Below are 18,114 nucleotides of genomic sequence, written 5' to 3'. Positions count from 1 at the left end.
CTCATGTGATAATACAATGAACCTCTTCAGACTCTAATATAACCTTAGATACACTCAGTGTAAACAGGCACTCACAGACTGTCACACATCCATGGAGTTACTCACACACCTAGTCAGTCATGCAAAGAATCAATCACACCTCCATTTCCTCAACTATACAGTTATACACATCTTACTTATTCAAACATATAATAACACATATTTACTCTCTTATATAATCCCTGATACAAGCTCACAGTGATCGATACAGCCACTCACACATTCACTGGCTCTTATGTTCAGTTATTTATATATCTCAACTCTCACATGTATTGTGTTTTACATACGTACTTACTTGCACATGTAGCAATGAGAAATCCATTCACTCACCAACACACCCATGCACAGTCAACCGCCCATATAGCTGTTTCCACATGCACTCTTGAACTCATACTCCTAGTGAATCAACTGCTTACACATCTATGCACAGAGTCACGCACCTCCCAGCCACCCACACACACACTCAGCCTCCCATTCAAATACTTGGGCAACCAATCAATAACCCATATGGCCACTCTTATAGCTACTGATCAACACATGCAGCAGCTTACACAACAACAAACATACTGATGCACGAATTAAGACAGTTTAGTCACTAACCCATGTACTCAGTGAGACACATTTAATCACTCACTCATACAGTCAGTCATGCACCTACTAAATTCTTCATCCAGACACTTATACATCCACTCATTCTTCAATATGTGAAACATATTTAAACTTTACAGACACATACAATCACTGGATGTTGTGATCAGTGATGTCATCAGTGATGTCATTTGAGATGTCATCAGTGATGTCATCAGTGATGTCACTGACCATGTCATGAATGATGTAATATGTGACATCATCAGCAGTGGATTGCGGGTGCGCGATATATAGTTAGCGCTTCTAACTATATATGGAATTTCAATGGTTTTATGCGAGTAAAATAAGGTTTTGTAAATGCTAATTCCTAACTATATATGGCCTATAACCTATGGTTTTTTCATTGAATATATATATGTATATATATATATATATATATGTATTACCTACTGGCGGTCGCCAGTAGGTAGTTATAGTTAGGATTTTTTTCAATGTTAAATCTCAAAATTCTATTTGGAATAACTTTGGCGCCGGTTGACGAATCTGCCTCAAAATTTCCTCAAAATGGCCTCGCGGCGTTCCGGTCCTTCCCTGAAAGTTTGGGGGGGATTCGTCAAGCGGGGGCCGAGATAAAAGGGGGGTCCCAAAACGCGTTTTCCCCATGTTAATTTCCATAGGGCGGTCGATTTCACTTTTAGCCCGAACGGCTGAATGGATTTCCACCAAACTTGGCAAAATTGTAGGGACTGGTAGCCCAATGTGCCTTTGCTATGTCTCAAAATATGTGCTCCAGTCGATTTTGAGTAATTAAGGTTCAAAAAAATATATATATCTATAGCCGCGCACTGGTACGTGCACCGGGCACGCCACGCGAGGTACGCACGGAAAGCTGATTGGCTCTCGGGTGTCTGTAAACATTCGAAACAGTCTGGAGCGGCCGCCATCTTGTGTCTCGGTAGGATCGAGACACGAGAGGTGGGCAAAACAAAGAGGGAAATGACCATAAGGGGGCAGGGTAGACCCCCCCTTGACCCCCTAGGTTTGATGTGGGGGCTATAAAAGGGCCCCGCGGGGCATTTAAAATATTTTTTTTTTTTCGTTTTGCGCGGGGGAAGCGCCCGGTACGCGCACCAGGTAGCGCACCGGGGAGCGTAAAATGAGGGAAAAAGATGACAGAGTTTATAAAAAAAAGAAGCCTTTATTTAGAAATTGGAGGTAGTTCTAAAAAGAACTTTTTTTTTCTTCTTTTTGTTGTTTTTTTTTTTGTGTTTTTTGAACATTTTGAACTTTTTTTGGCTTTTCAAAACAGTTTTATATTTTTTTTGTATTTTTTTAGGGGGAGAAACAAAAAAAGGGAATTGAAACTGGCTCAACTGGAGCAAAAAAACAAAAAACCCAAAAAAATACTTCTTTTTGGGGCACTTGTGATTTATCACCTGCAAGGACGATGAGCTTAACGCTTTTTTCACCATAGGCGATAAGCTTGCCACATGCAGAACAAGTGATTTTAAAATCAGCAAATCTTGGCTGAATGCAAGGCATCATCTCGGATGTTTCTGGTCCCGATGAAGTGGGTTGGTTTCTTTGGGAGGTGGTCCTTGACGACTGGGGGAGGTTACTGGCCAGTTCCCTGAACTCTGCACGAGAGTAGTTGTTTGGGTGCTTTCGGGTCATATGACGAATCATGGTATGGTTACCAAATGAATATTTTTTGTTTGGGTTGCCCCGTGAAAGTTCTTCATTGCAGATTAGGCAAGTTACCTTGGCCGCATTCACTTTTTTCTTGCCCTCTGGGATTGAAAAAAACTCCCATACAATGTGTGGCTTGGGTTTGTATGGGGTATTTTCTTCAGGCAGCCATCTTCTCCTCCCCTCCTCCTCTTCCTCTTCCTCCTCCTCCTGTTCTTGACCACCAATATAATCTGGAGCTGGTCCTGTTGGTGGTAGTGGTGGTGGGGCAGATGCACCAGCTGCTGCTGCTACTGAAGCCATTATTAAGATCAAAAAGGTACAGAGATGTACAAACAGGTCTTCCTCAGTCAAAGGACAAAGTCAGAATAAGGAAAAAAGGTGGGGTCTTTCATCATTTTGAAAAAAAACTGTTATGAACCAATGAAAAGTGTTATTTTCAGGTCACATGACCCGACGCGCTTACGCTACGCGCCCCCGGGCGCGCCCGGGGGCGCTCCGGGTCGCGTAGCGTAAGCGCGTCGGATGTTTACGTTGCGCGATCGTATTCGCTCGAGTACTTCCGGGTGCGCTTATGCCGTGCGTATCACGCGGACGCGGCTACCCGATACGTCATGATCGTGTTTTCGTTCGCGATATTGGCGCTTACGGGACGCTCCCCGGAGCGCGCCCGGGGGCGCTTTATAAAAGTACGCTTTTCGGGGAGCTCCCCGGGAAGCGCACCGGGAGCGCTCCAAAGCAAAAAATAAAAAATAAAAATTGGGAAAAATTGTAGGGACTGGTAGCCCTATTCTTAAGTGGTTTTTACGAAAATTAACTTTGATAAAATATATATTGTGCTACATTGGGCTATATATATGCCAAAATGTAGCCCAAATGTAGCCCAATGTAGCCCAAAGATGGCCACCAGAGACCAAAAAATGCAAATGTAGCCCAAATATCAGCTAGATGTAGCCCAACTGTAGCCCAATGACAGAATGTACCAGAGTGTTCTAAAGAACAACTAGAGTGCTAACAGTCTTATTTATAAAGTGAGACTTATAGTTAGGAATTAGAATTTAAAAAACGTTTGAAATTCACTGAAAAAAACATAGGTTTCACACCAGTTATAGTTAGGAATTAGCATTTAAAAAACCAATGAAATTCACTGAAAAAACCATAGGTTTCACACCAGTTATAGTTAGGAATTAGCATTTAAAAAACCTATTAAATTCACTAAAAAAACCATAGGTTTCACATCAGTTATAGTTAGCTGGAAATTTTACTGACATAAAACCAATGAAATTCCACGTTATAGTTAGTTGGACTCACTATAACTTGCGCGCCTGCAATGCACTGCTGATGACGTCACATATTACATCACTCATGACATGGTCAATGACATCACTCATGACATCACTGATGACACCATCCTTGTGACAGAGTGACAGACCTCCTTTCAGTGTAATGTAACCATTGAAACACATATTCAAACAATAGAAACTAACATTTTCCAAAAAAATGGAGATACCCATACCAGTTACAAAAACCAATTCAGTAATTCCACCATCTATATACACATCCACTCATACACCAACAGTTTTATATAGTCACTCATACATATTCTCACTCATCATATATAGTGAAACACATATACATCCTGTTACACACCGACAGTCTTACAAAAGTTACTCACACACATACTCACACATGCAAATAAACTATTGAACATCCATTTATTTGCATATACAGCTATACATACATTAGCACATTACTTCTAAGGAAACTTACACATACTTACTCTCTTAACCCTTTCGATGCTGATGACGAGCTCAGCTCGTCATCAGCCACGGGTGTCGTGTGCTGATGACGAGCTGAGCTCGTCATGTAAAGCGGGATAACGAAAAATGCAGCATACCGCAAAAATCGCCGCAGCAGCGATGCGGTTAAACAATCACTTATAGAAACAAATACTTATTTAAAAAGGAACTCTTTCAATCTCTCACTCTCACATATACTGACTTATATACATCAATGCTCATACATACAAGATTAAAACATATGTAGTTACTCATAAAGACACTAGTGAGACAGGCATTCACTCACTAACACACACATATACACACTCATCCACCCATACAGTCCTGCACATATGCTGTCTTCAAAAAACATACAAACAGTGAGTCAGTCACCAACCCATGCAGCCACTTATACACAAAGTGAAACACTGATACACATATTTTAAAATATAAAAATTACTCGTTAATATATGTATTCATTAAGATACACTTAATAAGGCAGTTAACCAATCAATTCTTTTAAAAAAAACATCCATTTACACACTTATTTAACCATTTACTCTTCCATCGTCCTTTACAAATACAAATATAAAACATATTTATTTTTCATAAAGACACACATTCACTGGATGGTGTCATCAGTGATGTCATGAGTGATGTCACTGACCATGTCATGAGTGATGTAATATGTGACGTCATCAGCAGTGCATTGCAGGCGCGCAAGTTATAGTGAGTCCAACTAACTATAACGTGGAATTTCATTGGTTTTATGTCAGTAAAATTTCCAGCTAACTATAACTGATGTGAAACCTATGTTTTTTTTAGTGAATTTAATAGGTTTTTTAAATGCTAATTCCTAACTATAACTGTTGTGAAACCTATGGTTTTTTCAGTGAATATATATATATATATATATATATATATATATAGATAGAGAGAGAGAGAGAGATAGGTATATATATGCAAGCAAATAATATAAAACACAAGCACATAATTAAGGTAAAACACAGGTAATGATGATGATAATATTAATGGATGTCCAGTGCAAGAAACAAGCACTGTTAAATGCAAGTAATCAGATGCAAGAAATAAACACGATCAGATGAAAGACTCCAATATAAAGAGCATGTGAAAACAGAATGGAAGCTTGTAAAATGTATTCACAGATTACATCAGATAATGCGAAAGAACAAGAACCAATGCATACAAATACTTCAATAGTTGGTCAATCAGCTCAGAAAAAAAACACATGTATAAATAACTCTGTATCTATACATATATCTTAATACCACAGATCAGAGAAAATACCTCACCGGCTGTAATATTTTCATCTTTGCCCACACAAGACCCGGGGATCCCAAATAACAATCTGGGGGTGAAGAGACTCCTCAAGCCGGGAAATGCAGCACTGAGCAGATGCGTCCATCTCTCAGGAAAGAAACTCCGGTTTCCGATCCATGAAAACTTAGTTTTTATAATATCCTTAATGTATGAGAAGGCAACCTCTACAGCAAGGAAACTTACTGGTGTTGGTCAAGCTCCTGCAAGCATTCCAAGACAAAGATTTCTCAGTCATTCTCCGATCGCTCCCGCACTACATGTTCCAGCGTCTTATCTTAGTGAAACTCGAAAGTGGAAAACATCTCAAAGAGTACAAAAACACGCTCAAGGAGGAAAACAATCTTGAACTGGAATAACCTAAATAACCATGAGTAACCTAGTGGCCTGTTTGTGTTTCAGTACTCAAAAAAACAGAATCAGAATGCAAGACTGAGTTAGGGCACATTAAAGTCCATAGGTAAAACTGAATTTCACAATGTACAACATAATGCACACTTGTGCACCACTGCCTACAGCACTATACTCTGAGACAGCGAAGTACATACCACACATTTCTCTCTCTCATGCTTTCAAACGCACATCCCACACGATCTGTTTCAGGCAAGGCTGTTTTGAAACACTCCTATTCTGAAGCTATTGGGAGACACAAAAGGAAATTGCAAGTCAAAAATGCAAGTACGTACATTAAAACACATAGTGTCAATTAAAACAATGGTAGTCAAAGTTAATCATGTGGTCCTAATACATATGAGTGCATAAAGCACTACATAAGAGCATAGAGGTAAGGGGTAGAAATGCAGATTTTGTTGTGAAAGGTAACGGGGAACCTTTATGTGGGGTCCAGCCTTTTTAGGTTTCGCCTGTCCAAAGCTGCACTGTCTTCCATTGGCTAGCTCCATAAATGGAGGCTAGCCATTGGAAGAGAGAGGCGTCCGTCATTCTGCGAGGCGACTCGTGGGCGTTCCGGCGATTTTTTTTCTCATCCAGCCCCTTTTAGCACGTCATTCCGGCGGTGTTTTTTTTTTTAATACGTTTGTTTTGGTAATTTCTTTGAAGATGGCGCCCGGTGGAGAGTCATTTCAGCCCCTGTCCCGCTCCCCGTCCACGCATGCGAAGAGCCCGGGATGCACCGTCCCGCCCCCCTCCGGCTGTCCGTGTGCCCGTTAACCCGCCCCCCTCCCGCTGTCCGTTTGCCCGTTCCCGCCCCCCCTCCTCCCGCTGTTCGTGTGCCCGTGCTTAATGCTTGTTGCTGGGGTTGGCAGCGCTCTGTGGCTGTTGCCAGTGTGCAAACAAAACATCGTACAGTTTAGTCCTACTTTTATTTTGTCGACACACCGATGGGCCATTCTGGTGACGCTATCACATTACCATGGCGTCGCTGAGTACACGTTTTCACGATTTCTCGCGAGGTATCCTAGCAGCTGACCGGCAAGTTGCCATCTTGTTGCCGTGTCTCTAGGTTGCTGGCTCTGTGTTTCCGTTCCCCAACTCAGAGAATGCTGAGGCTTCGGTGTAAGTCCCGTCAGGGCACGGCACAGCTGCAGGGCCTGAGCGCCGCCTCTTCGGTGAAGGAACTGCAAGAAAGGGTCCGAGCCCTCACCGGAGTCCCTACCGAGCGCCAGCGCATCCTGCTGGGCTTTCCTCCCCGAACTTGGAGCTGAGCGACGGCGAGGCCAGCCTAGGGGGCTGCGGATCCAGAGCGGTGAGAGAAGGGTAGAATCGGGTTGGTGATTGTGAAGGGCGGCTTGCTGCTTTGGTAAACGGCGCTCTTTTAGAAGGCGTAGACGGAACAGGTCAGAAATGTTTGTTTTTTGTTGGTAAATAAGGCTGACGAAACGGGGTTTGGAGAAATCCATTAGTGCATGAAGCAAAATCAAAATACGTTGCTGCGAAATTAACTGCAGTGCTGGCAACATATTCTGTCACCTTCTGGAACAGAGCGTAGATTAAACATATTTTCGTGGCCCCTAGGCATAAACATATCATCCAGTGAGCCGTACCGCCGCGCGCACGATGCAGACCTGATCATGTGTTTGTTGACAACTTCGTACATGCACGCAGACATGGGACAGTGTGTACTTTGTGTATCCCCGAGCCAGCACACAAAGACCATCTCCACAAGGGTCTCCGCCAGTCTGGGTGGTCGGTGCGCAGATGCGCAACGGGAATTCCTCAGACGCTACAGTGCGGGTGCCGCGATTATTCTTTCATTTTGGTTGAATGGGCGGACAGGCATGCCCTTTAAAATACTTGGACGGATAATGCGCGAGTTAACTGTTGCATGTGCATAGAGGAAAGGCATCTCCAGTACAAGTACGAAATTACTTCAGGGTTCTCACAGAGCCGGAGACGCTTGGTGTATACCATGCAAAAGCACAAAAGCCACTCTGAATTTTGACAAATTGTAAGAAAAGAGTTAGTTGAGCTTGAAGGATTCTGTGTTGAGTAGTAGCGAGTGACAGAGTGAGAGAGAAAGGGAGCGATAAACAAAGCAAGAGAATGAAAAGATAGAGACTGAGGAATAAAAAAGAAAGGGAAGGTGTGCGTGTGTGGGGATGGGATACTGCTGAGCTGCAAGTGCCCGTACACTGCAAGTGCCCTCCGCAGTTGTATATAAAAGGAGACTAGTAGTTACCCTTAAACAAACCAACTGTGAACCTTACCTTTCCTTCCTAGGCTGGACCATAGTCTGTGAGCAATGCTGAGCAGCAGAACCACTCGTCACACAGCACCACAGGCCCAGCGCCTGGTATTCAGGGCTGGATCCTGAATCCAACTACCCAGCAGTGGCAGAAAGCCCAGTGGTGGGAGGTGGTATGACCCACATCGCTCTTGAGCTCTGAATTCAATAGCAGCAAATATGCGTGACCACTGCATTGTGGGTAAAGGCAGCTTAGCGTTTTCAGTAATGTTTATTCAAAACTCTGGTATGTCATACCCAAGTGACCAATGGCAAAGAAGCTTTCAGATGTACATCCTGACAGGTGGGGAGACGAGAACCCCCTCCTCTCCAGGAGCAGAGGGCACCTTTTGTTTAAGGTCCTGAAGTGGAAAGGTGTCCTTGAGTGGTTGTGTCCTTTATGTCTTTTAAAAGGTGGCCTTTATACTCTATCATTCTGCACTGTGCTGTGGGAACACAAACTTGGAACCAACAGGTCGTCCTGAATCTGGAAAGCACAGAGAGGTCTGTTTCAAAAGGAAGCCTGGCTGCAGGTTGTAACACTCGGCATTGATGTGTTCAGTGCCATTCGCATCCCTTTGGCTTATCTGATGAGTCAAGACTGTGAATGAATTCGACATGTCATAATATCCATATCTTGGGCACAGTGTTATGTGCTCAGCAGGGAGTCCTCTTGAAAGCACGGCTCTGGGTGGGTGTGTGTGGCTCTGGGTGGGTGTGTGTGGCTCTGGGTGTGTGTGTGTGTGTGGCTCTGGGTGTGTGTGTGTGTGTGGCTCTGGGTGGGTGTGTGTGTGTGGCTCTGGGTGGGTGTGTGTGTGTGGCTCTGGGTGTGTGTGTGTGGCTCTGTGTGTGTGTGTGTTGCTCTGGGTGTGTGTGTGTGGCTCTGGGTGTGTGTGTGGCTCTGGGTGTGTGTGTGTGTGTGGCTCTGTGTGTGTGGCTCTGTGTGTGGCTCTGTGTGTGTGTGGCTCTGTGTGTGTGTGTGTGGCTCTGGGTGTGTGTGTGTGGCTCTGGGTGTGGGTGTGGCTCTGGGTGTGTGTGTGTGGTAGTAATTGCTGTCTGCTAAGCTCGTCCGTAGGGTACAATAGGTCTCACATTTGAGAGAGAATAAGCTAATGGCAATGTAAATGACAATGCCATTTATTTATCTGTTTTCAAAACCAACACATAAATACAAAATTTGCCATTTACAATGCCAATAGCTCTAATTTTTCCAAAGGCGAAACCATTACATTGTAAATGCTGGTTTCCTACTTGATCACACTTTCAGCTGGGCTGAGGTCAGCCATTGCAAACTTCACCCATCTTTGTGCCTTTGTGGTGCCTGCTCCAGGCTGGAGAGTACCGACTGTGGAGAGCATCACTACTCAAAGGCTGTCTGAGAGCTGCATGGAAGGACATTTAAACGAAGAACCACCAACACCCGTTTTGCAACATTTAGGTGTTTTTTTTCAAAGCCACTCCCAGGCTGTGTTTAAAATAAAGCCCAAATCCTGAAAATATAATAAAATCTCATACCACATCCAATAAAAAATATAGAACCGGCGGTAGAAAAAAACACCTTTTCCCCAGACAGTCAGCGCGACCAGGCATCTTTTTAAGCTACTCACAACAATGCATAGAGATGACCTCTCAAAGAGGCTCAGCTTCACCTGAGTGAGCCTGTCTGTGTACATCCGCTGCAGCCAGTCGCTTCCCGTCCCTTCCAGTTCACACATCACATGTGTGCTTGCGCCGAGCCATGCGTGCCATGTGAAGGACTGATACCAAGCTTGTAGGTGATCTTACACCTAGCCAGAGCAGCGAATGAGTCAAAACTTCCTCATCTCTTCAGGGGGTTTCTACTTACCTCCCGTTGTAACTTCAGAAAGTGTTTGGAGTAAAAAAAAACAGGCATTTAAGTTTCACAATAAAATAAAAGCACGATTTAAGCAAAGGTTCTGACAGAGCAAGCATTCAAAAATACATTCTGCACATGATTTAATTTGATTGGATGACTTGTATCCATCCAAGCCTATCAGGGAACTCCCTTTTTAGGTCGAAGCCTGCATTGCAGGGCATGGCCCTGCTGCAGGCAAAGACCTATTGTGAACAGGGGGATTTCAGTACTGCGTGAAACCACGCCCCATTTTTCCATTGGCAGGCCTCTGGAAACGGAGGCCTGCCATTGGAAAAAGATCCTGTTTAGCAGATTTGTCTGCTCTGGATGCCGCCTCTCGAGGGCTCCATGACCTGCCTTACGGCAGCACGACAATATTTTTAGAAATATTGCCTTGGCAACCATGAGGCAGGTCAGGGAGTCCTGGAGGGGCGGGATTCAGTATCCTGTTTCCTCGGCGGTGGAGCAGGTTGGGGAGAGGCGGTGCTTGTTTATGAAAGCAAGCTGTCTGGTTAGTTGACCCTCTCTAAAATCCGGGACATGAGGTTAAATTCCTGAAATCCGCCGGGACAGCTGCTGGAAAACCGAGACTGTCCGGGCAACTCCGGGACGCCTGGTCACCCTATATGTTTCGAACATGACTAGAATTTGACACTTCACAGTAATAGCTAGAGTATTGCAAATTAATTTGCACTTATACAATACGGGAATTAATAGTGTTTCAAAAGTAGTTTGCTACTGCACACTGTTGTGTTTTGCCTGACCGGTAGATGGCCATTACTCCTCCCTCAAAGCCCATGTGCGTTCTGTTTTGATAAACTGACAAGCGAGTCGTGCACGGTGCGCGCGCTGAATTCAGCTGCCGCGCGCACGTATTGAAAAGATGTACGTCCAGGGTTTCGGGGGGTAGTGATGATGTAATCGCTGCACGCAGCTCTGTGTCCCGCAGGTGCTGGGGCCAGGGCAGACGGACTGACATCTGAAAGAGGGGGTTCTCCCTAAGTGCTTTAGCTGCGTTGTAGCGCACCCACTGTATGAGTTCACAGAGGGTGGCGCGCGCTCTGGAGCAGCCGGCGCGAGGCACCCCTTGGCAGCCGAAGGAGCATCCTCCTGTCCTGTTGCACGCTTCCTGCTGCAGGTAACGTGGGTCTGTGTGAATACTACGCCACACACACCCCTTTTTGGCCGCAGGGGAGGTCCAAGAGCGGGTCTGGGTCCACTCCGATCCCTGCATGCGAAACAGTCTGTCCCGAAGTGTACAGAGCCCCCTAAGATTGTCGGTCAACGTATGGCAACGTTGATATAGGATACACAGCCCCTGGTGAAACGCGATCCTTACAGAATATCCAGCCAGTGCATCTAGCGGACACTGTATCTTCTGCTGTTTCAGTCTCAGGCCTTTAACTGGGGCGGCTACTGACTTTGAAACGGGACCCTACCCAGCCCTCTCTATTCAGATCCTTAAGTCTACTGCAGGCGAAACATTGATCGGTTTCTGAACAGTGACTAAAACCTTCAAGGCAATCAGCGGTAGGAGTTAATAAAATATCTATGGGAACTGATCCTGAGTACAATGTAGGAACTGTAATCGTGAGTACTACGTGGGTGGGGTCACAGACCTAGGTAACGTCATATAACATCTAATACACAAACCTTCAGTGAAAAAGAAACTCTATTTAAACTAAACAATCGAAATGCAGTGAACGTATAGTAAAGCTCAGTTGATAAATGCAAACTAGTATTTTAAATGCTTAAGCTGAAGGGCCATTCAGTCTCCTGTACTGTGAAACCTAAGCAGGGCAGACAGCTAAACACGTTTTTCTGCCAGAGTTCCTGCTTGCAAGAAAGAAATGCAAATGTAGGCAGGGAGTTAATTATGCAAATGTAAAGGGTAATATGCAAATGTAAAGGATGCTTGGGAGCTGGTACTGGCTTTGATCAAATCATTTAAAGCTTTGTGATGACAAAGATTTATTCTTTTTGAGCGGTAGTGCAGAGAGTTAACAATCGAGCGGAATAGGGCATCATTTTAATTGTAATTGTATTTATTTATCACTTACTATCCCTGACTAGGTGTTGAAGGGACAGTTATGTAAAAAATGGCATTGCATATAAACTGGGTATTGCTAAACTCAGTTTTTTGGAAGCACCATTTTATCTTATACCTTTTTGCACATTTTGTAGCAGTCTATCTCATACTGTGTGTAATGCAAGTTTAAAATAATGACTTGCATATTCAGCGTTTTCTGCTACATGCTGTGTGACCATGTAGCATTAAAAATACACAAGCCACTATTCTCCACTGCACTAACCAAGTACCAATTCTTTGGCTCTCTGGTTACACCCAGACCCTGCAGTGCATCGACTAATAAAGGTTTCAAAACGTGCTACAGTGCATTGCCCACGAGTAACATCTTTTATAATTATTTTTAGGGCTCGCCTCTCAATGCGCATGCGCATTGAGCGGAGCGAGACTATAGGGGCTTAAACAGAGGTTTAACTAGCTGGCGATTTGATGCTGTGCCCGTGCGCTTTTAGGTCAATGCGCAAGCGCATTGACCTAAAATGCGCGTGCACAGCATCAAATCGCCAGCCATCTGTTCCCCAGCAGCTCTTCCCGCTCCGCCCCACAAGCTTCCCCCAGCGTGCGCTCTGCCTCAGCCGCACTCCTCCCATGGGTAACATCTTTTATAATTATTTTTAGGTCTCGCCTCTCAATGCGCATGCACATTGAGCGGAGCGAGACTATAGGGGCTTAAACAGAGGTTTAAATAGCTGGCGATTTGATGCTGTGCCCGTGCGCTTTTAGGTCAATGCGCAAGCGCATTGACCTAAAATGCGCGTGCACAGCATCAAATCGCCAGCCATCTGTTCCCCATTAGCTCTTCCCGCTCCGCCCCACAAGCTTCCCCCAGTGTGCGCTTTGCCTCAGCCGCACTCCTCCGACACCTCTGAAGTGAAGCTTAGCTTCACTTCAAAGGCCCCTGCTGCTTCACACTATTCACGGCCGCCAGGCCGTGTCTCTCCCTCATCGCCGCTCTCCCCGCTCCGCCCCCTGCTGCGGCCGTGTCTCATTTCTCCTCCCCCCTCCCCACAGCAATGCCCTCCGTCTTGTTATTTGTTGCAGCTTTATATAGCACCAAATCGATCAAAGGTATTGTACACTGGTCCCTCTCACCCACTTCTTGTGGCGAGGTTAATGCATACTCGAGTTTTATTTTGGTGTGGTTACTTTCAAACCTTCCCCCGTCCCATTGCTGTTTTCAATGCCATCATCCACCTTCCCATTATTGTTTTAAACCCCTCACCCCGCCACTATTTCCAGTTCTCCCCCACCATCCCTCTATGGCTTTCTCAATTCACCCCACCCCTCCTGCTGTTGCTTTTAAATCCCCCAAACCCTCCAGTTGTTTCTGTCAGACCTTCCCCTCCTACCTCGCCAGAAAAAACATCACCCGCTAGCCATCCCACCAGATTGCCTTTGACAATGCTTTTTTACTTAGATTTCTGCCATGCTGCGCTTGGGCAGCATGCATTTCTGAGAATGACAGTCCGGCAACTAGCCCAGAGCGTGCTCGGGGTAAATAAATACAAGTAAGAGTTAGAGTCCTAAACAGCACAGACAGTGTGACTGACTCGAGACGGGGTGCTGCAGTTCCTCAATGCTGCTGTCTGTCAGACCAGAAAATGTGCGCGTGGGACAGCAATACACCGGACTTGTTCATATAGCTCTTTGCTACCGTCCCATATCTTTGTAAACCGACTTTGCTGCATGAAGTGACTGTTCTGCATGCCGAAACCTAAAACCCACGTGCCTTTATTATTTATCGCTCTCTCTCCTTTATTGTTATTTATCTCTCTCTCTCTCTCCTTTATTGTTATTTATATCTCTCTCTCTCTCTCCTTTATTGTTATTGATTTGGACTGATCAAAGTGAACAACACTGCTGGAGTCCTGGTCACACGTTGTCATTGGTGCCTGAATCTTGTTTCCCGTGGGTCTCAGCCGGTCGGTCATCCCTTTGTTTTGAATCTGTGCTTTGTACATATGGATGCTGACAAAAAGGGGAGGTTCACAATAGGCTGCAGCATCACAGTCATGTGTTTTGTCTTGTTTTGGGTAATTACAACATGACTGTGGGCTCCGTCACTGCTCACGCGTCCACGTAGCAAGACTAATAAGCATTTGCAATCCAATAGGTCTCGTTTTGCTTTGAAGCCAACTGCACCTCCCCTCTCTCTCACGGCTGCCAGGCCGTGTCTCCCTTTATTTCGAATTACCTGATAACAACGTTCATTTTCTTTCTTTTTAGCATCACATGGCAGTCTGAAAATAGAATTCTTAATCAGTGTTGCATTCCAAATGCTATAGGTGTCACATTCGCGAAAGTTATAACTATTGGCATTGTAAATGACAAAACTATCAATTTAGCTGTTTTAAAAACCAACAAATAAATAAAATATTTGTTATTTACAAGACCAATAGCTCCAACTTTTCTAATGCGAGACCTATTGCATTTCCAATGCTTGTTCTTTTAGCACTCCCTAGGAGCGCATGCATGTTTTTTGCCCGCTTCCCTGTTTGCTGCTTCACTCTCACAAGCATCCTCAGCGCTTTCCATGTCTCCCCACCTAGACTCATCCATTGCTTCCACCACTACTCCCTATCCTGCTCAGCTTTTCTTTTCTTTTTTTAACCCCACGCAGCCCCACCTTTGATCCCAAACACCTCCCTGCTCCAAGTCATTCCTGTGGCCTTTAATTTCTCCCACTACCCGTTCCACCATTGCTCCCCGTCTTTTCCCCATCACGTTCTTTTTGAGAAAAAGGGAGGATTTTTGATAGACTCAGCAGCTACAATTTCCTGCTGGGCTGCTCCATTCAAAATTATAAGTTTTGTATGCTTTTTATATTTTTTTATTTTATTGCTCCAAAATAGGTGAGATCTAATCGGATTACGGCAAAAGCTGTGACAAAACTTTTTGGGTTGTGCCGCCACCTTATGAGATGCCCTGCTGTACATTCGGAAGAGGAAACTTAAACATAACCCACAATAAATAGTATTATAAGGCGCCCAACTCACATAAGTGCAGACAATGAAGAATGGCGTCCGACTGTCAACTGTAAAAACACATTTGACCGAAACCTTTTTTTGAGCAGTGGGTACCTATGGTTATGTACCCGAATAAACTATTGCATGAGATTGTAAGAGTAAATTTGCAGGTGGAGGTTATAGCTGGAATCTACAAGAGAATCACCAAAGTTACCATCTTCTTGAAATCAGTGGCTGGCTTTGTGCTGTCAACGTACAAATAACTTCATACACTGGTGCTTTATATCAGCTGGAGAATGTATATCAGCTGGAGGAAGCAGTGTTTAAAAGAGCAGCGGGCTGGCTTATACATCTAAAAGGCAGTCTCCCGTAATTGAAGCCCTCAAGAGTCTGCAAGTAGGAATGTGGGTGCAAACACAGCTACTCAGCGCCTCTAGATACCTGCAAGGAACTAAGGGCCAGATTTACGATTTACGGTTGCAAACAGGAAATCCTGTGCACACTCTTCACATCTGCCTTAAAATAGTTCCTTTATTCTCAGCCCCAAAGCTGGTTCAAAGTGTGCTTGTGTAGTACCCTGGATGTCCCCATTATCTGTATTGCTGAACTGGTGTCTGGAATGCTGAGAGTGAATGATGTAATCAGATGTTGGTGTGTGGTGTGGTGTGGTGTGGAGTGGAGTGGAGTGGAAGACAGAAACAGTAGTAGAGAGGGTGGAGCTTATACAGGACTTCTCTGTATTCCTGTAAACTACAGGACTACCGTGCAATAAAGAACTTACCTCCCACCTAAGTGCCCCTGGCTCTGTATGAAGATCCTTCCCTCCAACTACGAAAGCTTTCTAATATATTTATTTTTATATATTAACGTTAAATATAGGCTTTTTTATTTTGCCTGCACTACTTCTTAAAGTTTGTTGTGAAGTACTCAAGCAGCATTGTAAGCATTATAAGTGCCTGTAGTTTGAGTGCTTGGTTAGGTGGGGATTTATTGTTGTCTTCTTCACCAATAATAATAAGAAAACTCATCGCACAGCTGCAAGTCTTCTTGAATGTTCTAAGGGTATATATTCTTTTTCCTTTTTTTAAATTTTTGTGGCATATGCTAGCATGAAATAATTAACCATTGCTCCAGCTTGCCAAGGCCAAACCCATTGGTTTTACCAATATTTCTAATCTTCCATTTACCTTTCATGTTAAATATAGTTCAGTAAATGCATTTCTTTTATTGACTTACTGACTGATTGATTGATTGCTTGATTGGTATCTCCCAGAGAGTTAGAAGTATGCTACATCTCTGACATGCCTGCCAATATTGTGCCTCGAGGAACTCTAATGTAACAAGCTCTGCACAAGAACCAGGCCTCTCACTTAACTAGACTTGTTGGCTCACTTGATTTGTCCCTGCTTCTTTCTCTGTTTTTCCGACAGAGCTCCTGTCTTAAGAAGTCAAGCGTAGCTCAATGTTTAGATGGTTTTCCAGAAAAAGTGGAAACGATCCCATGCGTCAGACTGCCGCTCGCCGTCATCACCATCGGTGCCTTGCTGATAATCGCCATTTTTAATCTGGTGAGTGTTGGGATGCAAGTCTTAGAAAATAGACAGCCACTAGTTCATTGTAATGTTTTGTATTTGAAATGCATGCTTCTCTTGGACCATCTCCTTCAAGAATAGAAAGGTACTGTCAATTTCTTCTTAACAATATTCCTGTTATGTTTTTCTAATTACTGGATGGTTCTTTGTTGGATGTGAAGGTCTCAAAAAAAAGTTAAGTTCAGAAAGTTATCCAATGGGTCTGTTTGACAGTTTTTTTGTACATTTTCTACTCTCATTAGATTTTGTTTGCACTCCAGGATCCCTGGGTCCACCTCTCACAATAGACATGAGGCACCCCAGATTGGTTCTCAATATTGTTGTCCCAGGGATGTGGGGGAGGGTACGAGTATGTGCATGAAGGACAGAGTAATCGAAGGGTTACTTGTGCTCCCTGGATGCAGGGCGAAGGGTACCAATGTTCCTCTACCCCAGGTCTCTGAGAGTTCCAGGGGTTCGCATGTTGCTTGTCATTCATGTCACAGGCTGCAGCGGCACATCGGAGTTCCGTGTGGACCAGTGAGAGGGACAGAGTGGGTTAATGCGAGCTCTGACCTACCTATCATTGCCACCATACCTAATGATGGAGATTGTAGTAACCTGGTCTTATGAGCAGCCATTTTTGTCCAGAAATCCTTACTCATAAGAAAAAGTGTAATGACAAACCGTAGCACAAAAGCCGCGCCACTAAACCTCTATAACACATAGAAAGAAGCAAAAACTGTCCTGAAAATCACTGCTAGAAAAAGACTCATTAATACATAGTTGGAGAAAAACAAACCCACTTCATCGTTCTCTTCACTACTTGCGTTTCCTCTCATGCCCTAACCTGATTTCAATCAAGTAATTAGAACTGTGTGTGTGAGAAGTTGGCCTGATATGCAGTGCTCACTATTCTAGTGATCACTATGTATCAGTCCAAACGACCCTTATTGATGATTGGTTGTAAGTCAACCGTAGACCAGCTATCCTAGTAGCATGGACAAGAGCAGTCTTTAGGCTAGACTCTAGAGGGCGTGTTAAGCCAGCTGTTATACCATCACATATACCCCTTGAACACCAAGTGAAAGGACACCACACAAGTTGTTATGAAAATAAAAGTATATTTATTTAGAACACAACAGCCCTGGACTCTTTATGAGGACAGGGCGCTAAGCACAATACAAAGCTCTTAGGAAAATACGCAAAGTTGCACAATTTACACAAATGCCCGAGGGGCACGAAAAACCATATACTCTAAAAGTGGAATGCGAAATTACTAGCAGGTAAGTACTACGCTAATAGGCTTTGGGATCGCTAGGACTTGACTACTGAACCTTCAGATTACTAGCAGGAGGCCTAGGGAGATCGGGTGCAGAGTGTGCACTCTCACGCGGGATGCGGGACAAAGTCTATGGATGCTAGATTTCGTAAAGTTAGTGATATCGGACGAATCTGACTAGGTAGAGCTGAAACGAAAAAGGATCTGGACCCTTGGAT

General features: G+C 44.3%; 1 protein-coding gene across 3 annotated transcripts in view; it reads left to right on the top strand.

Annotated features, from left to right (window-relative positions):
• The window catches only part of ADCY7 (adenylate cyclase 7), a 565,990-nt gene that overhangs the window by 475,482 nt on the left and 72,394 nt on the right, over positions 1 to 18,114 (top strand). For all 3 annotated transcript variants that reach the window (XM_086947700.1, XM_086947702.1, XM_086947701.1), the window contains exon 17: positions 16,474 to 16,611. In XM_086947700.1, the coding sequence (XP_086803826.1) occupies positions 16,474 to 16,611 (138 nt within the window). The remainder of the gene's footprint in view (positions 1 to 16,473; positions 16,612 to 18,114) is intronic.

Source organism: Lissotriton vulgaris, chromosome 12 (genome assembly GCF_964263255.1).
Source record: "Lissotriton vulgaris chromosome 12, aLisVul1.2, whole genome shotgun sequence".
Lineage (NCBI taxonomy): Eukaryota > Metazoa > Chordata > Amphibia > Caudata > Salamandridae > Lissotriton > Lissotriton vulgaris.
The sequence above is the reverse complement of the archived record's forward strand: the minus strand, read 5'-3'. Positions and strand labels throughout refer to the sequence as shown.